Source organism: Apodemus sylvaticus, chromosome 1 (assembly GCF_947179515.1).
Source record: "Apodemus sylvaticus chromosome 1, mApoSyl1.1, whole genome shotgun sequence".
Lineage (NCBI taxonomy): Eukaryota > Metazoa > Chordata > Mammalia > Rodentia > Muridae > Apodemus > Apodemus sylvaticus.
Genome location: NC_067472.1, coordinates 107980405 through 108007892, shown reverse-complemented (window position 1 = coordinate 108007892; position 27488 = coordinate 107980405). Strand labels below are relative to the sequence as shown.

Genomic DNA, 27488 nt, shown 5'->3' with positions numbered 1-27488 from the left:
ATAAAAATCAAACTCTTGAATAAGATTTAATGCAAAATTTTAGGTAAATTGTACCTTTATAATGAGACTTTTATGGATATGTCAAAAGACAAGAACTGTCGAAGAAACTAAAAAAATTAAGTTTGGCTCATATAATAGGTTTTCTTTGGAACAAAGTGTTGTTATTAATTCAAACTTTTTGTCTTGATTTTCACAAGCTACCAGAAGTTTCTAAAAATGTGTTAAAGGATTGTAAAAATACGGGTTTGGGGTGTTACATTTGCACATCATTCTATAGTTTATATCTGTTATTTACATCGAGCTTTTTATTTGATCTTTGTAGCAACTTTTAGCTGTACCAATGTCATTTTTCCTGATCCATATGGTTTTCCTACTAGATAATACTTTTGTGAGTCCAAACTGTAAAAGATAGCTTACATTTTTGTGAAGAAATTGTTTTACCTACTTCAATAATGTTGATAGAATTTTGTTTTTAGGTAATTAAATTGAGTATCTAATTAAGAATGTAGCAAAAAGGTACATGGACAAAGTTTAGCAAGTTGGATTCCTACTCTAGATTTGAGTTTCTTTATCTGTAATTGGAGGATTGTGGATTTAGGACATTTCTCCTCCAAAATATGCCTTCAAAAAAAAAATAGATGTACAACATCTATGAAATGTTTTCTGCTTTGTTTCTCAGGTCTGCCAGGACTAAGGCAAGAATGAAATATTTATTAAGCACCTATATTAATGTTGCTGGATTCCATAATTTAAAAATATAAATACTATACCAGTTTAATGAATTGGTACTGTTACAATTTTCTCTTGTTTCACTGCCCCTCCCTTTAAAGACTAGAAGACTGTTAAGCTGCCTGATCTTATGTGTGTTTGCTTGAGGTAGAAATTAATAAGAGTGCTACTCAGTATGCTCATGTAGCTTCCTTCACCTTTGTAACATAGAAGATACAGTTCCAAACTGTTCAGTCTCTAAGACCATAATGTATTTGCTCTATAATCATGGTGTATATATGGTAGCTGGAGAGATGACTCAGTGCTGAAGAGCATTTCTTGTTCTTGCAAAGGCCTGGGTTTGGTTCCTATCACCAACATGATAGCTTACAACCATTCATAATTCCAATTGCAAGTGATCCCATTCCCACTTTCTGACCTCAGACACTAGGCACACACATAGCATACATACATACATACATACATATAGGCAAAATATTTATATACATAAAACCTACATTTTTTTTTTAAAAAAAGAGTGATGTATAGTAGCAGGAATACAGAGTTCTATGGACAGGAAGATAGACATACATTCTGTAACTAAAAGATCTCTTGGCGAAGATGACCAGACAGTGAAGAAAGAGCTATCAGTGAACATATTCTTATTTGATAGCTAATATATTAAAATTGCACTTTACATGCAGGGAGCTGAGCTGTCAAAGATGGTTAGGGAGCTGGTAACCCTAGTTTCTAACCAGAAGGCATTCATACAACTAACTTCCTCCTAAATTGACCTGACTTCTGTGGGAAACATAACTTTAGTATTTTCTGAGAACATCTTATAAAAGTCCAGAATTCAACATGTCTACAAGTTGCATAATATATAATCTATATAGCTACAAATACATATTTATTGCAAATTACCTAGACATGTATAGAATTTGTGGTTTTAGGTGTAAGATTAGGGTTTTGGTTACTGCATGTAGACAGGATTACATTTCTACCATTCTCTATAGTATCTCTCACTCTTTTATGAAACTCTTTCACATCTTCACTACACCCATCTTTGTGTTTGAGTGTGCATATAAACATCTGCATGTCTCTGTCAGGAACTATTTTACTTTTAGGGTGAAGTGGAAATATCAGATTTTTCTGGAATTATACATATTTGGAAAAGTATGTTCAATATCATTTTTTAAAAAACTGAAAATGCATTTTATTCAAACCATAGAACTCTTTTGATCAAACTCTTTTGATTTCGCTATGATTGAAAAGTGTGATTTTAATGTGTCAGGGTATCCTACAAAAAGGAGGGAAAGGATTCTTCAGAATTATTTAGTCTATTGCATGTGGATTGACCAAATTTTCGTAGTTCTTAAAAGTTAAAAATTAGTTGTATTTTTAAAAGATTAATTGTAGAATAGAATCTCAAGAGCTGACTATCAATCTTTGAAGCTCTCTCCTACCCTCTCCTAATTTTTGGGGGGGGGGTGGGGCAGGTCTTGTCCATCCTTTTCCTTTGGTTTACTGAGGTGCAGGATTATAGGCAAATGCCACCACACCTGACTAGTTGTAGGTTGGGTTGTTGTTGTTTGCTTGTTTTTGTTTTTTAAGAAAGGATCTTATACTATAGTACAAGTTGGCCTTGAAGTTGGGCAAACCTCCTGCCTCAGCCTTCTGAGTTGCAAGGATTACAGGCAGATGCCACCACAACAGAGTCTAGTTACAATTTTTAATGTGAACTTTAATAAAGGTAACATATAAGTATATTGCTCAATGAATTTCCAAAAAGTAAATAATGAACATAAAGATGGTCCTAAAAGATCCTAAAACCTGATATCCTAAAAGGCTATATTTTAATATGTAATAGTCATCTTCCCCACCTCATTCTGAAATTCTCACTGGGCCCTTTTCCATCCCCTCACTCACAGTTGGAACTATACCAGATGAAAGCAAGTTTCCAAAGGGAGTAGACAGAAGTAGGGCAAACTGTTGTAAAAAATGAATGTCTTTGAACACTTTTATTTTATGGACTTGGCCTAGTGGTTAGCATGGACTAAACTCTTACAAATGCGTGGAAGTACAGCTCAGAGTCAAAACTTGCTCAAGGTCAGACAAAGTAAAAGTTCTAGGTAAAGCTTTCATTCTTTACCTCCACACACTACTTTTCAAATGTGAGACTAGGAGGGCTGCAGAAGGAGGATTTGTTTTTGCCTCTTTGGTTAACATATTCCCAGGTTGATGTAGAGCTGCATAGACAAATGCTATATCATTGAATCCCTGTGTTTGTTTTCCTCCTTTTCCTGTCTCTTTTCAGTGCTTCAGGCACAGTGTATACTGCAATGGATGTAGCCACAGGGCAGGAGGTAAGTATTCATCACCAACTGTTGTTATTTCTACTTCAAGTTTTTGTTTAATTTGGAGTTAATTTTATTCCCCCTCCCCCCCCTGCTTTTTTGTCTTTTCTTTTTTTGGCTCAGTGGGACAGTTCTAGTTTCTTTACCAGGCTAGACCTAAGTAAGAGACTAATATGCTAAGACTTAAAATTTTGCAAAAGCTAACAAAGCTCAAGTGTGGAAAACAGGTCAGAGCAGGAAGAATGGACAAAGTAAGCTAGGTTGTTGTATAATTGCAGGTAAGAGATGATGTTGTAGAAGTTAGTAGATTTGAGATATAGTTAGCAGGTATAGTGGTAGATTGTGAAGACAACTTCCAGTTGGGTGGCTCAGAACATCCTGTAAGGGGATCTAACACCTTCTAGCCTCAGCAAATACAACATTCCCATGCACAAACACACATGGACACAAACAAAATACACATAATTAAAAATAAAATCTTTAAAAAACTAAAAAAAAAAATCATCATACTTAAGAATTTATTGAGAATTCACAGGCTTGGATGTTTGTGTGGAGTTATTTCTGTTACCTTTGGTGAACCATTTGACCTTTTTTTGCCCAAATGACCAAGAGCTGTGTTAGACTCTTTTGGATTTGAATCATGCATATTTTGGGCTACGGAGTCACAGCAGAGCTAAGGTATTAAGGACTCCCTCCTGCTCTGTTTCTAGCCTCTTGGGCCTTGTAACCCTTGATGGGAGACACAGATGATGAGTGGTTCCTGGAAGTCCTGGAAATGCCTGTGTGAGAGTGAGCGACAGGAAGGCTTGACTTTGCTGTGTGCTTGTCTTGTGGTTACAAAACTATGAATGGAAGCAAATCCATTAGAGTGGCTAATGCAATGTGGTCAGGAAGGCCTTGTTTCCTGCCCAGGGGAGTATATCAGTAGTGAGGCTAGTGTGATTGATGCTCTTAGTCTTTGTGAAAGATTATGGAGTTGTAATCTAGCTGGAAGAAAGGGAGCTTTTGTCTGTCACACATAGATGGATTAGCATGTTAGTGCTTGGAAATCTATCCATTAAAAATCAATCGTTTTCAAGCTTGTTTTTAAAGGTAATGTTTATAATATAAAGACCATACTAGAAGAGCTTTGGGAGTCACAGTGGTCTGAGAGCATTGACTGTGATCATAGGTGGTTTTCTTACGTGTCTTAGCTTCAATGTCTGTATCTAAAAATAAAACACTTTGAAGAGTTGTTAGGTTTACCTAATAAGTAATCTTGTGAATATCTAAGAGTTAGATAAGGTAAATACAGCAGATAGTCCCATCATCATTCTTGCTGTTCTTACCAGGTGCTTATGGGCTACTACTATGCTCATCATATTCATTGCTGGTTTTTTTATTACCTACATCTTTTGCTTACATGTTGTAAGTAAAAGTCATATGTTGCCTTTTTTTTTTAACTCGAACATATTTTGAGTAGGGCATTATTTTCAATGTATTTCTGAGGAGACTTAGGTTCAGAAAGCTAGTGATTGGTCAAATTTAGAAAATAACAGTCAAACCTAAGGGTTTGGGTTCAAGTCCAGTTATTTTTCTTTTTCTTTTATAGACGTGCTATTGCCTATCCTGGATGGATCAGGTTTCCTGTTTTATTTAAATTAAATTTAAAAAATTGCTTAAATTTTAAATTAAATTTTTTATTATACATGTTTGTGTGTGTGTGTGTGTGTGTGAGAGAGAGAGAGAGAGAGAGAGAGAGAGAGAGAGAGAGAGAGAGAGAGAGAATATACACATGACTATGATAACCATGTCCACATATGAGAAAGTCAGAGAGTACCTTAAGGATTTGTTCTTTCCTTGAGACCGGGTTTAAACAGTTATGAGCTACCATGTGGGTGCTGGGAATTGAGCCGACTAGTACTCTTAACCCCTGGACCATCTCTCCAGTCTCCAGCCTTCATTCTCATTACTGCTTCTAGAAAGAAGTTCTAGTAGATGTTCATATTCTTGTCCACTAAATAAGAAAAGAAAGATTTCTAGGAAAAAAAAAATGTAACCCTATGGGATGGAGGTGTGTGTGTGTGTGTACGCGTATGCACGCATGCATACATGTGAATGTATCTAGGCATTTCAGAGTTTGGTTGGAAGCTTCAAATCCCCAATATCAAGCACAGGGCTCAACAAATTGGTGCTAAGAAGGAAAGAGAAGCAGTAAGTTGATAAATTCTTTGTTTTGAGAAAACACACACACACACACACCTCCATCCCATAGGGTATTTAGGTATGGAGAGCTGTGGCACAAGATCAGCTCCCAGAAACAGACACAAACTAGAAGTGTCTTTGAAGTTCTGATAGTTTTTTTTTTTAATCATTTTAAATGATAGTCTAACTATGAAACCATGCTGGTCATGAATGTATAGTTCTTTTCTATCTCAGCCTCCTGGGTACTAGGATAATAGGTAGTGTCAAGTATTTTTCTAGCAAGTTTTTAAAGTTTTTTTTTTTAATATTGAGGTATCAAATTTTGATGTGTATCAGAATAAATAGCACAGGGGCTTATTAAAAGTTTGTGCTTCTCAGTAGGTTTTGAGTGGCACCTGAGAATATTTCCAGTAGTCTTTTGAGATGATGTTACATGTCACTGACTAAGAGACTCCCTTTGAAACCATTTAACATTGATAAGTTACGAATTACTTTAGGGATAAGACAATGTTTTCCTTATCATTGCTTTCCTTAGTACTTAAGGTCTAGTACTAAACATGTCCTCAGTAAATGTATATGACCCTTAGTGCACATTGAATTTGCTGTTATTTCAGGTGGCCATTAAACAGATGAATCTTCAGCAGCAGCCGAAGAAAGAGCTGATTATTAATGAGATCCTGGTTATGAGGGAAAACAAAAACCCAAATATTGTCAACTACCTGGACAGGTATGGATGGCATGGGTGGGTTCTGTCACAGATGTTTTAGGCTTTTGGAACCTAAGTGTTAGAGGAGGAGATTAAGGTAGCAATTGGAACTGCTTCTATTTAAGTATTTTCTGTGCTGAGCTCCTTGATTGCTGGAAATCTCTCTGAGTGATGGTTAACCCCGCCACCCCACAGCTTTTAGCAACTAATTCTTTGCTGTTTCTAATGTTTTCTGTTTAGGTAAGTTGGCCTTTTCAGCCCAACTTCTTGATGTCTTTATTCCATTCTACATTTAAGTATTTCCTTATTCTGCTCACCTTCCTGAATAATTCTTATTGTCTATATACTCTTAAAATGCAATGCTTACTACAGTCTGGATATTGTTTTGAAATCTGACCACCATGGAAAGAATGGTTCTCTTTGCTTTTCTAAAGACAACAAAAGCCCACCCATCTGCCATCCCCAACCCCAATGTCTGTTTCATTGTTAACTACTAGTATGTTTGTGGCCAACTGAAATTGAGTACCATTCCCTCCCCATATAAACTTGCATTAAACTGGAAATATAAAATGTTTTAGCTTGCCAGCCTCAACCTTCTGACTGCTGGAATTAATGCCTGCACCGTTTTTACCATGTATTATTTAGTCTTCGTCGCATTAAAAAATTACTATTGAGCTGGGAGATACTTTCTACTGTAGCTTAGTGATAGAGTGCTTGACTAGCAAGTCTGAGACTCTGAGCTTGGTTCCCAGCACAACCAGAAGAAAATTACAGAAGAACAGGATTAAAATCTTACCGTTGTTTGAGGTAAGTGTTAAACTATTGCAGGTGTCCCCATCTGCCAAGTAAGAGTCCCATTATCAGGATGAAGAAAAGATGACAGATCTCATACCTTAAACCAATACATGTTTTTCTCCAGCATAGCTTCTTTGCTGAAGGTTACAACAAGTCAGCTGCTTGCTTTTTCATTTGTGTACAGTGAGATAATGTTGACTAAGCTACCTAAATGGGGCTGAAATATCCAAATATCTCAAATTCAGTACTAACTCAAGTCAGGCTACTGAACCACAGCTTTGGTTTATTTGAAGAAACTAGACTCACAGAAACTCAAAGCCATTGTCAGCATAGTAACCTTGTGTAGACTTTACAGCTCTTAAAAAATTTATTACCACCCTTTTACTCTTTATATATTATGTTATGCTATATTATATTAAAATAATATATATATCTAAAATTATTTTACTCATGGACTTATTCAGTAAATACTGGTATCTGCTATGCTAGACCCTGGGGCTAGGGTCTTGAACAAGACCCAGTAATCATCTTGTGGATCTCAGATCTAATAGAACTCTCAAAGAGGTCCCATGACCCTCCCTTTTGATGGTAATGTGGCTTCCAAGTCCCCTCCATTTCACATGTATTGCCTGGATACTTTGCAGGCATGGGGGTAAAGCCAGTCTTTCTAATTTTAGGAGATATCCTCTGGTATTGTGATAAGATGTGATTTATATTTTAACTTAGTATTCTTAGTGTTTGGGACTTCACAGACTATGTATACTTTGTTTTTGTCTGGGCATATCCCTAAGTAACTTAAAATTACTGATTCTGTCCTCCAAATTTTGTGGTTTTCCAGAGTAAGGAATTGTAGACTCTTCAAAAGCTGACTGAGATAGTTTCCAAGGTTTTGAAACTGACTTCAGTGGCTTAATGTGTTCTGAATGTTCCTTATACCTGTCCCTATACCTGTTTTTCTGCAGTTACCTTGTAGGAGATGAGCTATGGGTTGTCATGGAATACTTGGCTGGAGGCTCCTTGACAGATGTGGTGACAGAAACCTGTATGGATGAAGGCCAGATAGCAGCTGTGTGCCGAGAGGTAAGGCCAAGAATCAAACAGGAGGAGTGACCTCCATATTACTGTCCATGAAACTTCACACCCCAAAGAGGCTTCAGTATGGGCTCTGTGGAAATAGGAGAGGTTAGTTCTGGGATTTGTCATTCATATTGTATGCTTGTGTTTTATAAATTCTACAATTATGACTTTTTTCTTTGAAGCTAACTATTCTGACCATAGCAAAAAAAAAAAAAAAAAAAAAGAAAGTACCCAGAAGTATCTATTTAAATAGTCATAATTTTAATCTGCAGTTTTAACTATTCTAACATATACTATTTCTTTATCTCTTTTATTTGGACATACATTTGTCCTGCCTCCCTGATTTGTGTACTGTGAAGGAAGTAAGTAACACTGGAAGGAAGTAAAGAAGATAATGGCATAGTTCAGATAGTCAGAGAAGGTTTCTTCCTTGATTGGATTATGCATCTAAATGACATATAGCAGCAAGCCAGCAAAATTCTAGGATAAAGTAACTCCAGACAAACAGCCTGGTGTTGTGACATCTGCCTGTCATCCTGGCACTGGGGAGCTGAAGTCAGGAAGATCAAAAGCTTAAGATAATCTTTGATTATATAGCAAATTCCAAGCCAGCTTGAGATATAAGAGACCCTCTCTCAAGCAAACCAGCAAATAATAACTCTAGACAAAATAAATAGAAAAAAGAAGCATAAATAGATACTCTCATTTTTTTCCTCATTGTAATTAGATATCTATAGGTCTGTAGTGCTGTAATAAGCCTTCCAGAACGTTTCCATGAGAAGCAGTATCTGCAGAGGATGGGCATATTTTCACATTTCCAAGTCAGAAAGATAATGATGGGAATAATCAATCTTGAAGCTGGGGTTTTGCTCTTGAGAGATTGAGACAGGCTTTCTCTACATAGCCCTGGCTGTCCTGGATCTCTCTCTATAGATAAGGCTGCCATCAAACTTAGAGATCTGCTTGCTTCTGCCTTCCAATAGTCCTGGGATTAAAGGTGTGCAGCACTGCTACCTGGTCCTGAGAGATAGAAAGTTAGGAGACTGACAAAAAGAGTGAGATTAAAAATTTTATGATGAGTCTGATATAGTGTCTGAAGGTAGAAAACCTAAGGCATATAGATGAAATTATAGTTGTATATTTAGCCAATGTTAAAGAGAAAGGAATGCATTAGTAACATTTTAATTCCAAGCTGGGATTCCTATAAATTCAGGTTTCATTTACTCTACCACTAATACAAGGACCTTTAAAATAATTCCTCCCCAAAAGCTCCCCCCACCCCATCACCTTCTTCCTATGAAATTTTATTGCTACAGATACGATGGATAATTGTGTACATGTGACCCTGCCCTTTGGAGGGTCAACGTCATTATGTAATTTGTTTTCACCTCTAACCTTGAAGTGAAAGCCTGGTAACTTGATTTCAGTCCTCTGAACATTAGCAATAGGAGAGAGGCATAGCCTCAGAGCTGTGCTCTGAGTTCCACACATGCTCAGTGGCTCCCACACCTCATCCCCTATATAATAGTTCACTATTTTCAGCTTATTTTTGAAGTGACTATTAAAAGATATGGATTTTTTTTTTAAACCACTTGGGAGCTTGAGACTATAGATCAACTGAAAAGAGTAGTGTACATAAGGCCCTGGGTTTGACCCCAAGTATTGTGCCAAAGCCACAAAAAGCATGGCCCAAAATTTAAACATTGTATAATAGGTGATATTATCATTCTTTAAATTTAATAGTGAAGCTTCTTCTGACCTTCATGGGCACCAAACACATACGTACAGGTATGTATGATACACATACATACAGGCTGACAAAACTCTCTCACATAACATAAAATGTATAAATCTTATCTAAAATTTTTAAGATTCTGCTTACTTTAACTAAAAAGTTCTTTTGCATTTGTGTGTATGCATATGTATGTATATGGTGTGTTCATGCCATGGTGTGCATGTAGAGGTCAGAGGACAACTCTACCATGTGAATTCCAGGAATCTAGCTCAGGTCATAACATTTGGTGGCAAACTCTTATCCACTAAGTCGTCCATCTCACTTGCCCACAATCAGACATTTTCATTGTACCATTGTAACATTAGTCTGCTTGTCACCCATTCTGTTGGGTTTAAGTTTGTGTATATGTGTTGGGGAAATCATCACAATAGGTGTTTTTTTTTTTTGATTTTTGTTTGCCCCCTTTCTTTTCTTCTTTTTCTTTTTTCTTTTCTTTTCTTTTCTTTCTTTCAAGATTTTTCTCATGTCCATTTACCTGTTGTACTCATTACTAATTACTAAAACTTAAAAGTCTTATCTGTGCTGGCTCTGTGGAAGAATGTATGCTTGGTGAGGTCATAGTCTGACTTCTCAGCACTTGAAAACAAAACTGTCTTTGTAAATGATTTGTAAATATTTCTGTATAGAATTTAAGATAAACTCAGGTGCCCACTGAACATTTGTTTTCATGTTTCATTGGGATGTCAAATTCAGTGTGTCTCAAATAGTACAGACTTCCTTCCCCAAAATAAGATTGACTGCTAAAATCACTTCCATGTGTCGCCTTTCCTAGACATGAAAATATATTGTTAAAATACTTTTGATTAAAGAAAAATTATAAGATAAAATCAGCTCCAGTTTTTAAATTAGTTAATTAAAATTTAAATTGTGTGTGTGTTTGGATTGGAGGGTTAAGTGCACATGTATGTGGATGTCTAAGGAGGCCAATGGCATAGGATCCCCTCAAGTGAAGTGAGAGGCAGTTCGTACACTGCCCAGTGTGGCCACTGAGTCATCTCTTCAGCCTCCTCCACCCCCACCCACCCTGCCTCATGGAATTTTAAAATGCTTAGTTAGGAGACAGAAGGAGACTTGGTTATATAACTGGCTTTGCCTCTTTATATGGGGCTAGTCTGTTTATGTCTGGAGGCCTTACTTCCTTTGTCTTAAAATAACAAGGTTAAATTATTGTTAGTCCTGTGTATTATAAGTCTCTGTCTTCTGTGCACACTACTTCAACAGTGTCTACAAGCTTTGGAGTTTCTACATTCGAACCAAGTCATTCACAGAGACATCAAGAGTGACAATATTCTGCTGGGAATGGATGGCTCTGTCAAGTTAAGTAAGTAGGAGTCTTAGGAATGGTAACTCTGCATGGGGGACTAAATCTCTGTTGGGATGGTAATTACATAGTAGTAACTCATCAAAGAGACTTCAGTATTTTATAAAATATGAGATATTTATATTCCTCTGTATTATATTGTTGTGTCTTTTCACTATTTTTTCAATTCTTTTACACATTATAACACTTTTCACTCCTGAATCCCTACTTCTGTGGTTCTCTGATAGGCGCTGAGGGTCGAAAGTTTTACCAGCTTTCAAGAAACTTTCTGTCTAGTATGATAGACTTGTAATGAATTAAGCAAAAAGGTTTTATGAAACTTCACTCATTCAATTATTTAGTCAGCAAATGTATTACATGCCAGTCTCTTCTGAAGTACAGAGAAGACAGTCTTTACTGTTGGCTCTATCAATTTAGATATATGTGTAGCTTTGGTATAGTGTGAATGAACTACAGGTAGTTTTTTGTATAAAGGTGAAAGCGGTTGCCTACACAAAGGCTGTGCCACAAGTAGGTAAAGTTTATGAGAGGACTGTTGGCACAGGGTGAGTGAGGGCCATATTCAAGTGTTGGTGGTTGGGCTTTAGTTCAGGGACTTGTGTCCAGACAATAATGGAATGAGTTATTTATAAGATTCTGAGTTATGGGAATGTTTTTTAACCATTTGGTTTGAGGAAAAGGCAGGAGGCTAGAGATATTCTTAATATTTCTCCTACTTCTTTTCATTGGTTGAATGAGAGGTGGACTAGTAGCAGTTAAGTGAGTCCTGCTTTGGTGAGACAGAGATTGCAGAGAGCAAAGCTTGCTGCCCACGTGTAAGTACATAGCACTTACTGATGGGGTATCCTAAGTGTGTCTGTCTTCTCCCCCTTTCTAGCTGACTTTGGATTCTGTGCACAGATAACTCCAGAGCAGAGCAAAAGGAGCACCATGGTGGGAACTCCATATTGGATGGCACCTGAAGTTGTGACACGCAAGGCCTATGGACCCAAGGTTGACATCTGGTCCCTGGGAATTATGGCAATTGAAATGATTGAGGGGGAGCCCCCATACCTCAATGAAAACCCTTTGAGAGTAAGTGTTCTCATCTTCTTGCAATGTATTTGGGCTGCTGTCTCTAATCCCAGGAAACTGTACTCAGGCTCTTCTCTTTGTATACCTGGGCATAGTTCTACATTCTTGTACTCCTAGACTTACAAGACTAAAATAAGAAAATTACCAGTTTGAGACAAACTTGTCTCAAAAGCATAAATGAGAATCTGGTAAGATGACTCAGTGAGTTAAGGCTCTTCCTGCCAAGTCTAACGACTTTAGTTTACTCCCTGGGACATCCATGGTAAAAAGAGAGAACCAATTATCACAGCCTGCCCTCTGACTCCCACACGAGATATGTGATACACATGTGCTCACACTAAATATATATATAATGCATTCAGCCGATAATGTTGAATTTAAAATATAAATGAATATAAAATATTAAGTGGTCTGGAGATATATCTCAGTTTTAGAGCTCAATCCTAGAATTGGAGGGTGGGGGAAGGAAGGAAGAGCGGAGTTCTGATTATATACAAGAAACTGTTCTGATAATACCAAATGATTCTATAGTAACAGATAGTAACTGCTATGGAAAGACTGTAGAAGAAGAGCAATTGACAGAGTGATAGGGAAGGTTTTATTTAGAGGAAAGTTTTCTCTTATTATTTATTTCAGCAGAAACATGAAGGAGTTAAAGGAGTTAGCCGTGAGATTTAGTCTCATGCAAGAGTTTCCAGGTATCAAGAATTTGATTTGTTTTTTTGTCATGAAAAAAATCAAAGGAAGCTATTTCCCAAGAAGAAGTGAGGAGAAAGTAGCCAGAGTCAGAAAGGGCTAGCCACTAAGTCTTATGGGCCAGTGTGAGAACTTGGCTTTTATTGTGCATCATTAGAAAGGATTTTCAGCTAGATAACAAGAGGATGCAGTCTTTGCTTGAAATGAATCCTTAGGCTGCTTCTTTAGGAAATAGTGAGAGACTAATACGATAGTTCAGACAAGAGTGGTAGCTTAGGTGACATTGGTCAGAATACAGATGAGAAGCAGATTTGAGAAGTGTTGAAGGAAGAGCTGCCAAGATGTCTTGGATAGTAAAGAGGGCGGAACCAGCAGTCACTACAGCATGACTTGCTGACAAATTCAGTTGTCCTTTGCATTACTTTTCTGTTTAATCTGCTATAATTAACATACTGTGACCAAAGGTAAGTTATAGGAGAAAGGAACTTATTTGTGCTTATGGTTCCAAGGGGATAAGAGTTCAAGATAGTAGGGAAGTGGCAGGTGTGTTAGCAGGAACTGGATGCTGAGAGCTTCTATCTTGAAATACATATAAACCACAGAACAAACTGGAAGTAGGGCAAACAAAACCTTAAGCTCTGAAACTCTGCCTCCAGCAGTTAATAGATTGGTGGGACTTCAACAAAGTCTAACATTGCCTAACTTCAACAAACCCATAAGAGCAGAAAAGGAGAAAACTGAGGTGATTTTTAACAAGTGTTTTCTTCTCTTACATGAGTTTTGTTATGAAGGGTGACAGGGAAATGGAGCAGTCTCTTATAGAGTTGAAAAAGGGCAGCTAAAGATTGTGTGTTAGCTAATGGAAGGGAATTGGTGGCAATGGGAAAGGAAACAGTATACAATAAAGATGCAAGGAAGGTGGTGATTTTGATTTTGGGCAAATATGAAGTTACTTTGTTTTTACTTTCTCATTTAGTTCATCCTCCCGTATAGTACAGGAATTCTCTGTAACTACCCTTAACTACATGCTCAGATCACCCTTGGATAGTTCCAGTTGCTGGAAAGTGCTTCATTATCTCAAAATGAAACTTTCTTCTCTAGTTTCTACTTTTCGGTCCCAGCTTTGCTCTCTCACTCCACATGTAACACATTCTCCTCTGCCTCATATACGAAGGTAATCAGTGTGCTATGGTAGAAATAACACTGCGATTAGAGTTGGCACGTGCAGTCAGAAGAACAGTGAATGCAATGGCTGGATAGCCTTACGTGTGAAATGGGGATAATCATTTTTGCCCCGCCTCTTACTCTGAGTTGCTATGGTCATGTAGCTGGGTGTGGCAGTGCACACCTTTAATCCCAGCACTAGAAGTCCTCGGCAGGCAAATTTCTTGTGTTCAAGGCCAGCCTAGTGTACAGAGTTGGTTCTAGGTCAGCCAGGGCTACACAGAGAAACTCTGTCCTGAAAAACAAAACAAACAAACAAGAGTGAGAGATAGACAGAAAGAGAAAAAAGAGAGCTTTATAATTAAAGAGCTTAGTGTTTATGGAGGTTTACTGTCACTATGTTTTTCTTCTCCCAAGAGCAGCTTCATATTGGGGGCAGGGAAGCAGCAGAGAAACAGTTGCTGCCTAGCCGAGCATGACTTCTTACAATCCTCTTGGCTGAAAGTGTCAGCAGCAGATTTCTACCAACAACTAAAGAGATGTTTAGCCATGCAAAGTGAAGAATAAGCCCTTAGGTTTGTAACACCTCATAAGTTTGCAAAGTGCTTTCCAAATGCACTCTTTTTTTGTGGATATATAAAACATTGTTTTATTAGGAAAGAAATTATATGTTAGGTACATATTATAGGGTCACATGACCTTGAATGTTAAACTTGATCCTTAGGTTAGTATATTCTCCTCAGGACATCAAAGCTGCGTCAGAGCTGTGAGTTAGAGCATGCAGAAGCTGGCTGTATTTTTAAAGCATGTGTCTTGATACTAACAGAGAGAGCCTCAGTGAGAACATAACATGATTCTTCATTTGTACTGCTAGGCCTTGTACCTTATTGCTACCAATGGAACGCCAGAGCTTCAGAACCCAGAGAAGTTGTCAGCTATTTTCCGGGACTTTTTGAACCGCTGTCTTGAGATGGATGTGGAGAAGAGAGGTTCGGCTAAAGAGCTACTGCAGGTAACTGTCCTTTTGCAGGGTGATTCCTACCCAAGCCTTTTTATCTCATTTTTATTTGAGGTTGCTGATTTTAGGCTTCTTTCCTACCATTTCACTTTGTATTTCTAGCTCCCTGACTGTCACTCTTGGGCTTTTGCCAAGTCTGCCCTCAGACTGTTCCTCATTCTGTACCCCGCCACCCCCCAGGCCCTGATCTCCAAAAGGATGTCCCTGTCCACATCGCACCAGACCTCTCCACTCCCTGGGGGCTCAAATCCCTCAAGGGTTAGGTTCATCTTCTCTGACTGAGTCCAGACCCAGCAGTCCTCTGCTGTATATGTATTCGGGTCCTCATATTAGTTGGTGTTGGCTGCCTGGTTGGTGGCTCAGTGTGTGAGGGCTCTCCAGGAGTCCAGTTAGTGGAGACTGCTGGTCTTCCTATTGGTTGCTGTTTTCATCAGCTTCTTCCAGTTTTTCCCTAATTCAACCATGAGAGTCCTCAGCTTCCGTCCATTGGTTGGTTGTAAATATCTGCATCTGACTCTTTCAGCTGCTTGCTGGGCCTCTTGGAGGGCAGTCATGCTAGGCTCCTGCTTGTAAACACACCATAGCATCAGTAATAGTGTCAGGCCTTGGAGCCTCCTCCCGAGGTGGATCCCAAATTGGGCTTCTCACTAGACCCCCTTTTTCCCTCAGGCTCATCTCCATTTTTGTCCCTGCTGTTCTTTCAGACAGGAACAATTCTGGGTCAGAATTTTTTTTGATAATGGGATAGCAACACCATCTCTCCATTTGATGTCCTGTCTTTCTACTGGGGATGGACTCTGCAAGTTTCTCTCTCCCCACTGGCATTTCATCTAAAGTTCTATCCCTTGAGTCCTGAGAGTCTCTCACCTCCCAGGTCTCTGGTACATTCTAGAGGGTCCCCCTACCTCTTACCTCTTGAGGTTGTCTGTTTCCATTCTTTCTGCTGGCCCTCAGGGCTTCAGTCCTGTCCCCTCATACCTGATCATATTCCCCTTTTTCCTTTCTTGTCCTCTTTTCCACCCAAGTTCTCCCCTCCCGCTGCCCCATCCCCCACCCCCTGTGATTGCTTTCTTCTTCCAACTGGGATTGAGGCATCCTTACTTGGGCCCTTCTGCTTGTTGACCTTCTTGAGTTCTGTGAATTGTATCCTGGGTATTCTGTACTTTTTTGGCTAATATCCACCTATTAGTGAGTATGTATGACAGCACATGTTGGTGAGGATGTGGAGAAAGAGGAACACTATTCCATTGCTGGTGGGATTGCAAACTGGTACAACTATTCTGGAAATCAATCGGGAGGATATTCAGAAAATTCGAACATACTATGCATGTCCTTTTGGGTCTGAGTTACCTCACTCAGGATGATACTTTCTAGTTCTGTCCATTTGCCTGCAAAACTCATGATGTCCTCCTTCTTAATGACTGAGTAGTATTCCATTGTGTAAATGAACCACATTTTTTGTATCCATTCTTCTGTGTGAGTCATCTGGTTGTTGCAGCTTCTGGTTATCACAAATAAGGCCACTATGAACATAGTGGAACATGTGCCCCTGTGGCACGAAGGGGCATGATTTTTTTGTTTTGTTTTGTTTTGTTTATTGAAAAGGGAAGTAAACTTTATGTTAAAATTAAAGATTTACATGGAAAATATTTCATATAAACATGTTAAAATCGACAATTTTCATCGAGAATTAAAGAGTATAGTGATAGACATGCAAAACATTGCTAAATTAATTGAAATAAGGGATAGAAACATTTTATGATAGAATTGAAGATTTACGTGGAAAATATTTCTGATAAAATTGTAGAAAAATGTAGAAAAACATGTTAGAATTGAAGATTATCGTGGAAAATTTTATATAGATATAGTAATGGTAGGCATAAAAGTATTCCTAATTTGATTAAAAGTGAAATTATAAACATTTTCTGATAAACTTGAAGGTTTACAAGGAAAATATTTCTCATAAAATTAAAGAAATATATAGAAAAACATGTTAAAATGAAAGATTATCAAGGAAATTATACAGATAAAATGATAGGCATAAAGATAATTCTAAGTTGATTGAAGGTGGAATTATAAACATTTTCAGATAAAATTGAAGATTTACATGGAAAATATTTCTGCTAAAATTCAAGAAATATATAGACAAACACGTTAAAATTGACTTTCATGGAAAATTTTACATATAAAATGGTAGATATAAAAACTCTTTCTAAATTAATTGAAGGTAAAATTAGAAACATTTGTGATAAAATCAAAGATTGCCGGGAAGTGGTGGCGCATGCCTGTAATCCCAGCACTCCGAGGCAAGGTAGGCAGATTTCTGAGTTCAAGGCCAGCCTGGTCTACAGAGTGAGTTTCAGGACAGCCAGGGCTACACAGAGAAACCCTCAGAAAAATCCTTTGATTTTTTTTTTCCTTGGGGGGGGGGAGAGATTTACATTGAAAACATTTCTGATAAAATAGAGGAAATATATAGAAAGACAGATTAAAATTGAAGAGTATCGTGAAAAATAATACATAAAAACATTACTAAATTAATTAAAAGGGGAATTACAAACATTTTCTAATAAAACTGAAGATTTACATGAGAAATATTTCATTAGTCTATGTTTTATTGGGGAGTTGAGTCCATTGTTGTTAAGTGATTGTAGCTTCCTGTTATTTTGTTTTGTTTTTGTTTTGTTTTTTAATTTTTTATTCGATATATTTTTTTATTTACATTTCAAATGATTTCCCCTTTTCTGGACCCCCACTCCCTGAAAGTCCCATCAGCCCCCTTTCCTCCCCCTGTTTTCCCACCCAGCCCTTCCCACTTCCCTGTTCTGGTTTTGCCCTATACTGCTTCACTGAGTCTTTCCAGAACAAGGGGCCACTCCTCCTTTCTTCTTGTACCTCATTTGATGTGTGGATTATGTTTTGGGTATTCCAGTTTTCTAGGTTAACACCCACTTATTAGTGAGTGCATACCATGATTGATCTTTTGAGTCTGGGTTACCTCACTTAGTATGATGTTCTCCAGCTCCATCCATTTGCCTAAGAATTTCATGAATTCATTGTTTCTAATGGCTGAATAGTACTCCATTGTATAGATATACCACATTTTTTGCATCCACTCTTCTGTTGAGGGATACCTGGGTTCTTTCCAGCATCTGGCAATTATAAATAGGGCTGCTATGAACATAGTGGAACATGTATCCTTATTACATGCTGGGGAATCTTCTGGGTATATGCCCAGGAGTGGTATAGCAGGATCTTCTGGAAGTGAGGTGCCCAGTTTTTGGAGGAACCGCCAGACTGATTTCCAGAGTGGTTGTACCAATTTGCAACCCCACCAGCAGTGGAGGAGTGTTCCTCTTTCTCCACATCCTCACCAACATCTGCTGTCTCCTGAATTTTTAATCTTAGCCATTCTGACTGGTGTAAGGTGAAATCTCAGGGTTGTTTTGATTTGCATTTCCCTAATGATTAATGAAGTTGAGCATTTTTTAAGATGCTTCTCCGCCATCCAAAGTTCTTCAGATGAAAATTCTTTGTTTAACTCTGTACCCCATTTTTAATAGGGTTATTTGGTTTTCTGGAGTCTAACTTCTTGAGTTCTTTATATATTGTATATTAGTCCTCTATCTGATGTAGGGTTGGTGAAGATCATTTCCCAATTTCTTGGTTGCCGATTTGCCCTTTTGATGGTGTCCTTTGTCTTACAGAAACTTTGTAATTTTATGAGGTCCCATTTGTCAATTCTTGATCTTAGAGCATAAGCTATTGGTGTTCTATTCAGGAACTTTCCTCCTGTATCGATGTCCTCAAGGGTCTTCCCCAGTTTCTTTTCTATTAGCTTCAGAGAGTCTGGCTTTATGTGGAGGTCCTTGATCCATTTGGAGTTGAGCTTAGTACAAGGAGACAAGGATGGACCAATTCCCATTCTTCTGCATGCTGACCTCCAGTTGAACCAGCACCATTTGTTGAAAAGGCTATCTTTTTTCCATTGGATGTTTTCAGCCCCTTTGTCGAGGATCAAGTGGCCATAGGTGTGTGGGTTCATTTCTGGATCTTCAATCCTGTTCCATTGATCCGCCTGCCTGTCACTGTACCAATACCATGCAGTTTTTAACACTATTGCTCTGTAGTATTGCTTGAGGTCAGGGATACTGATACCCCCAGAATTTCTTTTATTGTTGAGAATAGTTTTAGCTATCCTGGGTTTTTTGTTATTCCAGATGAATTTGAGGATTGCTCTTTCTAACTCTATGAAGAATTGAGTTGGGATTTTGATGGGTATTGCGTTGAATCTGTATATTGCTTTTGGCAAAATGGCCATTTTAACTATATTAATCCTGCCGATCCATGAGCATGGGAGGTTTTTCCATTTTTTGAGGTCTTCTTCCATTTCCTTCTTCAGAGTCTTGAAGTTCTTGTCATACAGATCTTTCACATGTTTGGTAAGAGTCACCCCAAGGTACTTTATACTGTTTGTGGCTATTGTGAAGGGTGTCATTTCCCTAATTTCTTTCTCAGCCTGCTTATCCTTTGAGTATAGGAAGGCTACTGATTTGCTTGAGTTGATTTTATAACCAGCCACTTTGCTGAAGTTGTTTATCAGCTTTAGGAGTTCTCTGGTGGAATTTTTTGGTCACTTAAGTATACTATCATATCATCTGCAAATAATGATAGTTTGACTTCTTCCTTTCCAATTTGTATTCCTTTGACCTCCTTATGTTGCCCGAGCTAGTACCTTAAGTACAATATTGAAAAGATAAGGAGAAAGTGGGCAGCCCTGTCTAGTCCCTGATTTTAGTGGGATTGCTTCAAGTTTCTCTCCATTTAGTTTGATGCTGGCTACCGGTTTGCTGAATATTGCTTTTACTATGTTTAGGTATGGGCCTTGAATTCCTGTTCTTTCCAAGACTTTAAGCGTGAAAGGATGCTGAATTTTGTCAAATGCTTTTTCAACATCCAATGAAATGAGCATGCGGTTTTTTTCTTTGAGTTTGTTTATTTTTATGTTTGTGTGGGTATCTTCTTTTGGGTTTGTTGGAAGATTACTTTCTTGCTTTTTCTAGGGTGTAGTTTCCCTCCTCGTGTTGGTGTTTTCCATCAATTATCCTTTGTAGGGCTAGCTTTGTGGACAGATATTGTGTAAATTTGGTTTTATCATGGAATATCTTGGTTTCTCCATCTATGATTATTGAGAGTTTTGCTGGGTATAGTAGCCTGGGCTGGCATTTGTGTTCTCTTAGGGTCTGTATGAGGATCTTCTAGCTTTCAATGACTGGTGAGAAGTCTGGTGTGATTCTGATAGGTCTGCCTTTATAAGTTACTTGCCCTTTTCCCCTTACTGCTTTTAATATTCTTTGTTTAGTGAATTTGGTGTTTTGATTATTATGTGCTGGGAGGACTTTTTGTTCTAGTCCAGTCTGTTTGGAGTTCTGAAGGCTTCTTGTGTGTTCGTGGGCATCTCTCTCTTTAGGTTAGGGAAGTTTTCTTCTACAATTTTGTTGAAGATATTTACTGGGCCTTTAATATGTAAATCCTCGCTCTTGTCTATACCTATAATGCTTAGGTTTGGTCTTCTCATTGTGTCCTAGAGTCCCTGGATGTTTTGGGTTACCAGCTTTATGCATTTTGCATTTTCTTTGACTGTTGAGTTAAAATTTTCTATGGTATCTTCAGCACCTGAAGTTCTTTCTTCTATCTCCTGTATTCTGTTGTTGATGCTTGCAAATTCTTTCCAAGGTTTTCTATCTCCAGAGATGTCTCACTTTATGATTTCTTTATTGTTCCTACTTCCACTTACAGATCCTGGATGATTTTGTTCAGTTCCTTCATTTGATTGTTTGTGTTTTCCTGTAATTCTTTAAGGGATTTTTGTGTTTCTTCTTTAAGGGCTTCTGCCTGTTGACTCATGATCTCCTGTATTTCTTTAAGGGATTTTTGTGTTTCCTCTTTAAGGACTTTTACCCGTTGACCAATGTTCTCCTGTATTTCTTTAAGGGAGTTATTTAAGTCTTTCTTGAAACCCTCTATCAGCATCATGAGATACGATTTTAAATCCAACTCTTTTCCAGTGTGTTGGGGTATCCGGGACTTACTGTGGTGGGAGAACTGGGTTCTGATGTTGCTATGTGGCCTTGGTTTCTGTTGGTAGGGTTCTTGTGCTTGCCTTTCGCCATCTGGTTATCTCTGGTGTTAGTTGGTATTATTGTGTCTGGCTGGAGTTTGTTCCTCCTGTGGGCCTGTTTGCCTGTGTCCTTACTCCTTTGAGCTCAAAAGTGAAAGCACTGCTGGGAGATCACTCTCTCCTAGTGGGCTATGCACCGGGGCATGTTTTGGATATATGCCCAAGAGTGGTATAATGGGGTCCTCAGGTAGATATATTTCCAGTTTTCTGAGGAACCTCCCCAGAGGAGTGGTACCAGTTAGCAATCCCACCAGCAATGGAATAGTGTTCTTCTTTTTCCAGATCCTCACCAACATGTGCTGTCACCTAAGAATTTGATCTTAGCCATTCTGATTGATGTAAGGTAGAATCTCAGGGTTGTTTTGATTTGTATTTCCCTGATCACCAAGGACTTTGAACATTTCTTTAAGTGCTTCTAGGCTATTTGAGAATCCTCTGTTGTGAATTCTCTGTTTTCCATTTTCTGATTGGGTTCTTTGGTTTTTTTGGAGGTTAGCTTCTTGAGTTCTTTATATATTTTGTATATTAGCCCCTCTGTTGGATATGGGGTTAGTAAAGATTTTCCTAATCTCCTTAACTTGTCAGTGTTCAAATCCTAGACTTTTCAGAAACTTTAAGCATGAAGATTCATATCTGCTTCTCTTGTGAGAACATATATATAGATAGAAATATATAGGATTATATATTGGAATTCATAACTTCGAGCTTTAGCCAAGATCATCCATAGTTCTCTATTCCTCTATGTATCCTGTACCCACAATAAGAGTTGAATCAACTTTCAGCAAAGAGTGTCTCTGTATATATCTCCATGTGTGTGTCTATTCACATACAGAGTAATACTAACTATAGGGATTATAAGAATGATAGAATGAGATGTGTTAAGTAATTATAAACCTCATATTTGCTCAGAAAAGGAAATTTAGCTCTGATCTTTATTATCAAATGGAAGAGTTTATATCTTCAAGACAAATGTAAAAAACAAAAACAAACCCTAAAACCAACCCACCAATTTAGGTAAGAGGCTCTGAGTTATGAAAAGAAATATTATCTATAACAGTTTCATATGGTATTTTCTCTTAAATAGTTTTTTAAATTGGAAGTATGGCTTAAAATATATTCCAATGTAATTTTGTAAAGAACCTTAAAGTCCTAACTGGAACATTTAGCCTTGCTAGAGTCAAAGATTGAACAAAAGATTCTTAGCAACATATGGTGCATGCTTATAGTTCTAGCTAATAGGCTGAGGTCTGGAGTTTAAGACTAAAGATAGGTGTCTTCTCCAGAAAGAATTATTACTCTGTTGTTGCAAGAGGTTAATTTTACTTAGGAACAAACAAAATCATACAAAATGAACTTTTTGTCTCACTTCTTTCACTCGAAATGTCTGTGGATCCATTGTGCTGTCAGTGTATTAGTTACTGTGTTATTCTTCTGTATAATTTCAATATGAATACGAAACTTTTAATTTTTTTTAGCTTTTTAAAAAAATAGTTACTGACTTACAAATAAAACTTGTGTACTTGGTCAATGAGATAACTTGGTCAATGAGTATGAGCACCTGCTGCAAAGTCTGACAACCTGAGGACAGTTTTACTGTACCTGTAATAGTGAAGAGAATTCATTCTTGCAAATGGACCTACACACACGGACATCATGGCATGGATGCACCCACACACATACAAAAATATGAATAAATAAGTCAAATAACTTTTCTCCTTCAATTCAAGAATGATCCGGCACTGGTGCCGTTGTTGTCTTATACTGACTGCTATATAAGAATGGCAAATATTCATACTCCTTTTGCCTTTTCTTCTTCTAGCATCAGTTCCTGAAGATTGCCAAGCCCCTCTCTAGCCTGACTCCACTAATTGCTGCAGCAAAAGAGGCAACCAAGAACAATCACTGAAACCACACCCACCCCAGCCTCATGTGCCAAGCCTTCTATGAAACAAAAAACACTGGTTTCAGGAACTTCGACCCCTCATGTTCTCTTCTCCTTTCCTTGCTTCTCCCATTTCCTGATCTAGTGCTCTCAAGACTTTGATCCTTGGAAACTGTCTGGCACTGAAGAGAACTGCAACTGGACAACTAATCCAGCAGAGGCCATTTCTAAATAGGAATTCCCTTCCAGTTTGTAGGCATGCAGGGGACTGATGAGCAAGGGTTTACCTGAATAAACCTGTTTCTACGAAACAGAATCTCAACCATCCCATTCCTTAACCCTCACAATCAGTTCTTAAGTATATAAACTTAGGGTTTGATAGCATTATCGATTTGCGATCAGTTGAAATTTCTTTAGTTTTTTATTTCTATGACCAAATTGTCCAAACACCTCATTGTATTTGAAAACTGTAACAGCTTTGAAATGCCATGGGGCCTGATAATCTGCCAGGGACATGAAGAAGCTCTGTTTCCTGAACCGCGACCTTGGTGCAGCTGATCCTGACATGGGAGAACTACCATGTTTTTCTTTGTGTGTGCTTCTAGCAGCTGTTTTGGAGAACCATGACCCAATAGCGTTCCCTGTGCTATTTCTAGTGAAATGGTCTTAGCTATGTAGCAGCTTTTGATTCCCTGCATCCCCTAGGCTGCTGCCTGCACTCTGTCCTTATTTATAGCACTGAGAGACTTCCTAGAGCACATGCTGAGTAAGAGAAGTGTGAGAGGTCAGAGGGAGAGTGCAGCTACTTTTAGCACATGGCTGGCTTCAGCACCTGTCCAGCTATACTTGTGTGATATTTCAAGATCTCAGCCTCTGTTTCTACCTGGGACTCAGATCTTCTGGTAGCTTAACTATTTCAGTCAAAAGAGAAGGTCTCCAAATATGAGATGATGTGCTCCTAGTAATAAGGGGACCCTGTTTTTAAGTGCATGACCAAGCTCTCTGCAAGTGGACATTCTTACTCTCTGCAAGTGGACCTGTATTGCGGATGTTTGCTACCTCCTGCTCTTGTCATGGTTTTGGTTCTCCTGCTGTGGTAGGATGCTTGGCCAGCATTGTGGCTTGTCGTGTCAGCCCCATTGACTACCTTGTCATGCTCAGAGGTCTTTACTGCCTCAGCAGCACAAGTTTCTATTTCCTTCAATAAAAGGAGATGAAAATACTCTACAGGAAATGTGTCTTTTCTCCCCCCCTCTTTTTTTGGTTTTTGTTTTCCTTTCTCATGAAGTAATCATGATTCTTCATAAACTGTTTGAAAATAAGTTGCAGTTGGATACCCCTTTACCATTATAGTCATCCATCTGTAGTCTTTTGTTTCTGCCCTCCTTAGGGAGTCATTGCTGTGAAGAGACACCACAACCATGGCAACTCTTACAATGGAAAGCATTTGATTGGGGTTGGGTTATATTTCAGAGATTTCAGACTCCATTATTGTCCTAGTGGGAAACATGGCAGCCTGCAGGCAGACATGGTGCTGGAGAAGGAGCTGAGAGTTCTACATCTTTATCCACAAGCAGCAGGAGACTGTCACACTGGTCAGACTTGAGCTTCTTAGACTTCAGAAGCCACTCCTAGTAACACTTCTTCAAACAAAGTCCCACATTCTAATACTGCCACTCCCTATGTGCAGGCATTTGAATTTGTGAATCCTGGGGGCCATTCCTATTCAAACCACCACACTTTCTAAAAACATTTTTAGTTTAGATAACATTAAAAGAATTTAGCAAAAACAAAAAGCCAAAATGTGTGTCATTTAAAGAATAATTATAAATATGCATGTCTTTAGTGCCCATATAAGAAATAGAACACATCTAGTAGCCTCAAACTGTCTTCATCTTGCCATTCCCTTATGCCAGCCCCAACTCCCAGTTGTCACCAGTGCTACTCTTAGGTGAAGTCATATGTGGCTATGCTTTCACAATATACAAATATATTCCACAGCAGCTCATTTTCCCAGGTTGGTTCTTCCCCCTCAAGATTATTTCTAAGAATGATGTAGTTGTATATAGGTCTAACCTAAGAACTGAGAGTACTGAAGCTAGGCAGATCAGTATTCTAACTTGTTAAGACAAGCACAGATTCAACTTTGAGTTGAAAGAGAGAACTCTAAGGAGAATGAATGCAACAACAGCTGTTGTAGGTCTAAAGGCTTGATGTACTGAGATTTTTCTGCTCAGGGGTATCTCCTCAGTGTGCAGTCCAAGTGTCCTGGGCTGCCATTCATAAAGTGTTTGGAGTACTTTCCCAGGCTCACTGGTGTTTGGTAGAATTAATTTCTATCATAGAGGGCAACTATCTAGAGCAGAGGTTCTCAACTTTCCAAATGCTGTGGTCCTTTAATATATTTAGTTCCTCCTGGTGTGGTGACCCCAATCATAAAATTATTTTTGTTGTTACTTTATCATTAATTTTGCTGCTGTTATGAATAATAATGTAAATATCTGTGTTTTCTGATGGTCTTAGGCTGAAAGGGTCTTTTGACCCCAAAGGCGTCTCCACTAACAGGTTAAGAACTAGAAAAAAACAAGTAGCATAATGTAATTGAAATCATTTGAGAAGCTGGGCGGTGGTGGCGCACGCCTGTAATCCCAGCACTCTGGTAGGCAGAGGCAGTCGATTTCTGAGTTCAAGGCCAGCCTGGTCTACAGAGTGAATTCCAAGACAGCCAGGGCTATACCGAGAAACCCTGTCTTGAAAAAAACAAATCCAAAAAAAGAAAGAAAGAGAGAAAGAAAGAAAGCAATTGAGTGTTTTGTTCTCGCTTACCCACAATGAGTATGTCCTAGGAACTACTTAAATCATCTGAACTTCAACTTCCAGATCTGTAAAGTAGATATAATAATAATGTCTACCTCTAAGTTCCTGAGGAATTAAAATAGTTGATGCAGAGCATCTGGTACAATCCCCGGAACATGGCAAATGCAGACCAATTTTGTAATGCTTGAAATGACCTGGTTTGTCGGGAGACTTTATGCTAACTCTGACTCTCACTGGCACTAAAATAGGAGCCTTACATAATAATCTATATCTGGGAGTCTAAGTTATACTTTGTTCAAAGTTATATTTTGATCAAAACTAGTTTCTAATCATAAAATCAACAATCACTTAAACATTGGTTAAAAACTTGTATCTGGCTGGGCCTGGTGGTGGAGGTCTGTAATCCCAGACAAGCAGAAAAACAAAACTGAGCTTCTTGGTAAGTTGCTAAGTGATAAAATACCTAACAGCATTTCATATCTCTTTTAGACTTGGAGTACATATTTTTTAATTAGGGTTGTGTTAAAAGTAAAGGGAAATTGGGGAGCTGGAGAGATGGCTCAGCAGTTAGGGGCTCTTGCAGAAGAGCTAACTTTGGTTCCCAGCACCAGGATCTGTCTCCTCTTGGTGTCTGTAGGCACCCACACGCATGACAAACACTCACACAGACATACACAGAAAAATAAAAGGAGATTTGGATGTCAGTAAGATGCTCAGCAGATAAAGGCATTTATGCAGTCTGCTGACGTGAGTTTCAATGCACACACAAAAGATATTCAAAAGTAATACAAGATATTTTTTTCTTTTAAGAAACGTCACTTGTCAGAAACACTATGCATACTTAACAAAGCAATTAACAAAAGCTTCATCCAAGTTTTGGGCTTGATGTATTGCTGCTGGATGGTTGTTGAGGGTCTGGCACCAAGCCTCAGCATGCTGCCATGAAGAAGCAACAGAAGCTGGCACAAGACAGGTGGCATATGGACTCAAAAGTGTGCCCCTTCTTCATGTCACCACTCTCATTCTGTCCATTTAGATTCATGCCAACCTTTGGCCATTTACTCATTCTTCAGTTTAAGCACTGAATAGTGAAACTGCTCTTAGAATAATGAAATTATAAATGGTCTGGACAACGACTGCATTCACATCAAACTGCAGAGAACTTAGGGGCTGGCTACAGTTTCTAAATTACCAACATTTATTTGACTGAGAAATCTCTAAGCTAAGGGGAACCTCTATGACTGCAGATGCTTAACTGTGTGTTGATGCTTGCATGTTTGTGATTATGTCTCCTGAGTGTTTGAAATAGGCCTTATAGTTAGCAGAAAATACCAAACACTCTTGTGGGTTTATTTTTTTAGCAGAATTTGTCAAAAAAAAAATAGTGTGCAAGCTCAGCAATAAAATACTTAGCATGTACAGTTCTCCTTGAGTTAAAGCTAGTTTCAAATATTGTCTAAATAAGTACAAAGAAAGAGCGAAAGATGAAAAGATAATGTAACACTGATCTTCAGGAAAGATTTTTATCTCAAGTTTTCTTATAAAAATTGTTGGCCTAAGATTCTAAAGAAGCTGGAATTTTAAAGAAACTAATGACAGACTTTCAGGTTTAATTTTGAAAGAATTAAAAGAGAGACAATTTCTCCAAAACCGGTGAGATGGCTCAGTGAATAGAAGTGCTTGAGTTCAATTCCTGAAATTCACATGGTGGAA

The 27488-nt window shown here is 38.2% G+C and overlaps 1 protein-coding gene across 1 annotated transcript in view; it reads left to right on the top strand.

Annotated features, from left to right (window-relative positions):
- Positions 1-24180, top strand: part of Pak1 (p21 (RAC1) activated kinase 1) — a 123770-nt gene extending 99590 nt beyond the window's left edge. Inside the window, 7 exon segments of the mRNA XM_052158304.1 lie at positions 3026-3074; positions 5864-5976; positions 7713-7830; positions 10844-10943; positions 11821-12017; positions 14752-14889; positions 22896-24180. Coding sequence (XP_052014264.1) covers positions 3026-3074; positions 5864-5976; positions 7713-7830; positions 10844-10943; positions 11821-12017; positions 14752-14889; positions 22896-22982 — 802 coding nt within the window. The 3' untranslated portion in view covers positions 22983-24180.
- Positions 24181-27488: the final 3308 nt, after the last annotated feature.